Source organism: Phalacrocorax aristotelis, chromosome 15 (genome assembly GCF_949628215.1).
Source record: "Phalacrocorax aristotelis chromosome 15, bGulAri2.1, whole genome shotgun sequence".
Taxonomy (NCBI): Eukaryota; Metazoa; Chordata; class Aves; order Suliformes; family Phalacrocoracidae; genus Phalacrocorax; species Phalacrocorax aristotelis.
The window spans coordinates 6,816,599-6,822,598 of NC_134290.1; the positions used below are offsets into that span (position 1 = coordinate 6,816,599).

Sequence of the window (6,000 nt, forward strand, 5' to 3'; positions counted from 1 at the left end):
AATTTCAAGGTTTTTGTGGTGAAGTGCATTATTGGAGAATAACCTAAAGGCAAAAATATCACTGCCAAATAAAATATGCATGCTAATTTTATCCCAAATAATTTGTTCTTATGTTTCATATTCAACTATTTCATCCATTGTGCTAAACAGTAACTTCCATTAAATCCCCAGTATACCACAAAACACTTGTTTTATGGCCAGGACCACTGGGAAGCGAGCACTTAAGTGATAAGGTGCTTAATATGACAAGAATATCTTCACGCTTCCATCCCTGCAGAGCAGTAGTCAGACGGCTTTTCTGACAGAGTTGCACCTTGCAGTTCTATGATGCTTAAAAACAACTGCAGAACGCAAGCGTAATAATATTGGCAGCATTACATTTTCTTACATAAGTTGCTTTCTGTTGCTATTCGCTTTCTCATTAACACTCTTCCTTCTTCCTTGTTTGAGCTAATCTTTCTCTTCAGATTCTGTGCACATTTCACTTCTTTTGTTGGTCCTGTTCCTCGTCTTAAGTCAATTTTTATAGTCAGGATCTCTGCTTTTGTTCCTTTTTTTGTTACTCTCTGAATCCCCACCAGCATTCTTCCAGAATTTCTCTATCCCAGCCCATCCTTTTCTCACTGTTTTTCTTTATCTTTCACCTAATGTTTTATGTATCTGACTCCTGGAGATGAGGAGCACCTGTGCTTCATTAAATACGCATCAGCTAATCAGTGCATAGTAGAAAAGCATCTGACCCTGCCAAAGCACCGTGACTGACCTACCTCATGTCTTTGCGAGGGTAGAAATTCCACACTGGGTATTTTGAGCAGTGTGGCTCCATGCTGAAACATCATGGGCCGTTAAAAATCTAAGAAGCATCATTTACAGTTGCTGTGCAGTTCCCAGGCTTCTCCACCAAAAGGAAACTGTATACCCTGTCTCCAAAAAACCTCAGCGGTAGCTGGGTCCTGGTCCTGGTCCTGGCCAGGGAAAAGTAATCCTGGTCATGTAGATCGTTACTTCTCTCTTACTAACCAAGAGCGCGATAGGTTCTTTATGTGGTAGCTCACAGTTTTATTTTACGTTTAGATGCGTAAGAAGGGTTCCGTTCGAGGCACTTTGGCTGCTGACGTCTAGAGGAGTTCTCTGTAGGTTCTGAGGCAAATCAAGCTGTGTAAGTCAACTGCTGGATTGAAAAGGAGGAACGTGATTAACGTTCTGATGGATGGGAATTGCTGGCAGGAGTCATCTAAATGGACATATATCCAGATAATACTTCTGGGCCTTACCTCCCTCCTGTTTGATAACCTTGTGGTGATCAACAGTTGCAGATGACCCTTGGTCATCTACAAAAGAGACCTTCTCCACAGACAGGCACTGTAATAGGCTGGGCAGGTGCTTGGGCCAGTGGCAGAATGCCAGAGGCGTTGGCCACGTAACCTGCTGCTTTGTGCTTATCTAGTACAGAAACCCAAAGTGCATGACCTGTTGTCATCACCGTGCTGGCACTGAGCTCTGAAGCCTGCAAGTATTCATTTGGGCACAAATCAGAAAAGTCAACGAGCATCCTTTTGCTACGCACTCAGTAGCAAAGTGATAAGTGGACTTAGTCCACGTAATGGAGGGAAACTGTGGACTGCCATCTTGGAAGCATGTTAAGTTCTTAAAATCCAGTTCCACACAGATATTTATAAACACTAAATTGTGTTAGGACTGTTACTGCGGGAAACAGGTTGTCCAAGAGTTGCAAGCTTTTGAGTATGTGTGTCCAGTACTTTAATGTTGGTGTTGCCCACTGACTGCTCTAATGCTGCGGACGGGATCCCCAGCCAAAGCACTTTCTAAAATCCTGCTGATGAGCGTGAGCCGCCTCAGAGGCTGGAGCTGCCGTCCACCAGTGAGGACGGCACCCAAATTCAGACTCCCTAACAAGTCTTGCATTGCTTTGGTATGATTTGCTCAGTCCTGGTGATGATGTCACTGCCCTGCCCTATTTTTTTTTTTTTTTTTTTTTTTGAGATTAATAAAACTGCCTGTTTGGAAATTATTGTTTGAGAAAACTATTAATGCTCAATTGTGTATTTTCTTTCTCCACAGTTACGTAATCAAGGCCAAGTCAGAGGAACAAGTGCTGCCAATGATGAATGATGATGGATTTAACCGTCACATGCAGTGTTGATATACAAATGTGTGTGTGGATGCATGATTATTTGTATATAATTATATATACGGACATGCATACTGAAGGGGGTTCTTACAGTGTCTCCAGGGTACTATACCTGTCCTCAGCAAAGATTCAAAGGAAACTGCTTTCATTATGTATACCTGAAGCAAATAAAAATCAACTGAGTAGTGTCATTTAAAGGATGAATTAACTGCAGAATTATGCTAACTGGTATGTTTCATGAATGTTGATACTGGACCAATTTATTCCCTACTTGTTTTTTTTCCTGTCCTGAGTCACTCTGCTATAACTTGCCCATATCTCATTGTAAAGAAACAGATTCAAATAAGTTAATTTCAGTTTTGTGTCTTCCCTATGTGGTTATTTTTGGAATAGGAACAATGAATGTATTTATAGCTATTTATTTCTGGGTTGTCATTATCCTATAGTCAGATCAGAAAAAAAATTTCTATTAGTGGAAATTGGAGGGCTTTTACTGTTGAATAAGTTTGACCCAAACTTTACCCATTCACTGATTTAAGAGTAAAAAAATCATGTTTTATTGGACTTTTGTACATTGAAATGCTAATGTTTTTTCTTCATTAAAATTGGCAAGATTAAGGAAAAATGGCTTGTGATTTATAAAATAATTGCAGCTTAAAATTTTCCAGAAACTGGCTTTTTAGACAAAGATACTGACAATACTTGTCGTGTATTTCAAATATATCTTAGACCGTGCAGTGGAAGTGAAGGGTGATGATAGCCCTTCCCCAAAGTAATGTCCTGTTCATGAAATCACTATTTTCCAGAGTTTCACTTTGGAACCTATGCAAATGGTCTTGATTTCACACACGTTACGCAATGGAATATAATTGTGATTTTTAGCTCTTTTCATGTTGAAAATACACTTTAAAAGAGATGTATACTTTCAGGTATGATGAAAGTTTAAATTGTAGCATCTGATATATTTCTCTGATACTTGTTAGGGGTAGACGCGTAAAAGAAAAGATGGTATAATAAAGACCTGTAGATAACTCTCAAATAGGGAAAATGTCTTCGGCATTTTTTAGGAAATATTCGGAGCATATCGTAGACGTATATTATCAAACTGCTTGCTAGATGAGAAACAAATTATTTTAAAAACACTAGTTAGATAAAGTTCTATCAATGCCTGGTTTCCTCCCAGCATCCACAGAAACCTTGGTGGGGCAAGCCTTGCTCAAGCTTCCATATTCATACATCCAAGTATTTTGGAATCACTTTGGCCCTACTTTGCCTACAACAGGAGTGACCTGGTTTCCATTACGGGCAGTGACAAACCTGTCCGCGCAGCGCCTTGCCCTGCCAGGGTGCCTGCGTGCTGCGAGGGCCAGGCACTGACACGTCTGCCGCCGTGTGGGCATTTGTACCTCTCTCCGTGTAATTGCACCCTCCTACCCTCTGTGCTGCAAATCTTTCTTTTTTTTCCTTTGCGGATTAGCAGTTCAATAGCTATTTGTCCTCCGTACCCTCAGGAGGTTGGTTTTGTAAATATACGCAGAGACACGCGCACACATACACACATGCCTATGATTTTAACAGTGTTTACAGCCAGGAGGGCTGCTGCACACCTGAGAACCCAAGGGCTCAGTTCTCTCTTTAGTGCTGGAATTCAAGTCCTGCTGTCATTAATGTGAGTCATAACGCAAACTGAGGGCAAGGGACCCTACAACTTTCATGTTTTTGGACTAGTTGTGAAAACTTGAGAGAATCTTGCAGGGAATGTAAAATGTTTAGTTTAACTTTGGCAGTCTCTGGTGTGACCTACAGTAAAACAGTCAATGAAATTTAATTAAATAAATTTGATCATAAAATGCTCTGTCTCTTGTCTTAGGTATTAGTATTTGCAGTTTGCTAATGAGCTGGCATTTAGTTTTATTGAGCTGTACAAGGAAGTCGGAAGTTCTCTAAGGATGCGCTCCAGTAGTTGTGAGCTCAAACCTGTGTTTGAACGTTAGTAGCGATCGGGGGGAGGGAAGGGCTTGCTTGGATTTTTGTTTTGCTTTAGGATTTCAAGCTGAGCAACACGCCCTTAGCTGGAACCTTGCCGCTATCTAGCGTAGGGAGATGTTTTGCTTTTGTGTGAATTATGACTGCCTCCCTTAATGCGTCCGGCTGACAGTTTTGCAGACAAAATTTTGTATTTGATGCTCTTGGTCTACAGCGGCTCTCCGGTCTGTGGCGTTGTTCATGTGTTACAGCTGCTGCTAACTGTGCATCTTGCCTACGCAAGGCGAGGGTCACCCCGCTGTGCCGAGCGGGCGGGGTGGTGCAAGGGGGAGGCTGCGGCACTGCCCGGTTGCAGTCAGGGAATGGAGCTGTGGAAGTCGCCTGGCCCGGTGCAGAGGCTGGTTTCCAACAACATGGCCCCTTCAGACAGAAGCAGTGAACAGCTGCTCTTGCAGAACACCTGAGGAAGTAGCACCTGAATTCGTGGGTCTCTTGACAAGGATGTCCGAGAAACCTTTGAAGCTGGGGTAAGATCATATGAGTATAGGATATGTATGTATGGCGTGTGGGGGAACAGCCGGGCAATTACAGGCCCATTTAGTCTGGTGTCAGGGATGTGCAAAGCTTCAGGACAGACTTCTGGAGAAATAACTGGAAACTAAGTAATAGAAAATTAACAGAGGCAGCTGCAAGTAGGTTGCACAGGAGGTTGTTCTGTACCAGAGCACTTGTGTCCTCAGCAGAACAGAGGTGGATGAGGCTGGGAGAGGTGAAGCTGCTCAGAGCACCAGAGGTGGAGTCCAGGCGGCAGAAGGGGGTTGTGGATGGTGGGTGCCTCCCGAGGAGTGCAGGGTGCCGGGGTGCTGGGGTGCTGATGTGGGTGGTGGCGTCCCTCCCCAGCTGGTCCCGTCCTCTGTCATTGCTGCCACCTGTGGCCGGTGCTGCAAAAGGGGCTCGCAGCTGCCTCTGCTTCACGGAGCAGTGGCTCCCAGGCCTGTGCGGGGAGGGCAGCGGAGGTGCCAGGGGCAAGATGGGCTTGTGGAGGAGTTTGTGTTTCTGCCCAGCAATGCTGGCCTTTCCTGGCTGCGTCACTGGTCAAATGCGCCTCCTGGTACGTTAGCTGGCCTCAAGACGAGGGGCAGGAGCTCACTAATTAAAACTTGTCCCACCGGGTAAGAAATCTGGAAATGGACCATGGGCTGCCAAGCTGCTGAAGCTGCTGGATTTCGGAAAATATTTGTGATTTTATAATTATTTTTTTTAAAATAGTCATTTTTAGGTAGCGTGGGGTCCTCTTGCTGCCTGATTAGACCCCAATAAGCGTTGCTCGACTACAGAGTGGACAAGAAGAGACTCTGTGCTCGGTGCCCCATTGGAAGCTGGGCCTGGCCTCCCCCCCCACCTTCAGCTTTCTTATAATGGAGCATCCCAGTAACAACCTAGTCTTTATTTCAAGTATTTAAAAATAACCTAACTGCTGGGGTGAGGAAGAGGTGATGAGAACTGTGGTAGGAAAAATATCCTATTCAGTCATGTAACCGATATATTACAGAAAGGCTTGAGAGTAACGGCTGCCTATTGCAAGGCATCTTTGCAGTTTTTACAACAAGAGTAACTTTTCCTCTTGGCTCCCAGTTTTCAGCATTTCCTGATGAAAGCTTGAGTTAAACTGGCGTCTGCGTTGCAGCTTGGAATTATCTGCAGCAAGGCTTTACTCCTGTATGTTTCACCCCTCTTCCCAGCACTTCTCACGCACGAGCTATTGCTGACGAGGTGGCTGGCGCTGGGTTTCCTGCCTGCCCCTGCTGACCGGGAGCGCTCAGGGTTTGCCCCCTCGCTGCAGAGGCTGCTGCACGGCTGGA

The 6,000-nt window shown here is 44.4% G+C and overlaps 1 protein-coding gene across 2 annotated transcripts in view; it reads left to right on the forward strand.

Annotated features, from left to right (window-relative positions):
• The window catches only part of PITPNB (phosphatidylinositol transfer protein beta), a 35,012-nt gene extending 31,005 nt beyond the window's left edge, over positions 1 to 4,007 (forward strand). Inside the window, exons 11-12 of one of the 2 annotated variants that reach the window (XM_075110430.1) lie at positions 1,075 to 1,159; positions 2,083 to 4,007. In XM_075110430.1, coding sequence (XP_074966531.1) covers positions 1,075 to 1,122 — 48 coding nt within the window. In that variant the 3' untranslated portion in view covers positions 1,123 to 1,159; positions 2,083 to 4,007. The remainder of the gene's footprint in view (positions 1 to 1,074; positions 1,160 to 2,082) is intronic. The other variant, XM_075110429.1, reaches the window with a different exon arrangement.
• Positions 4,008 to 6,000: the final 1,993 nt, after the last annotated feature.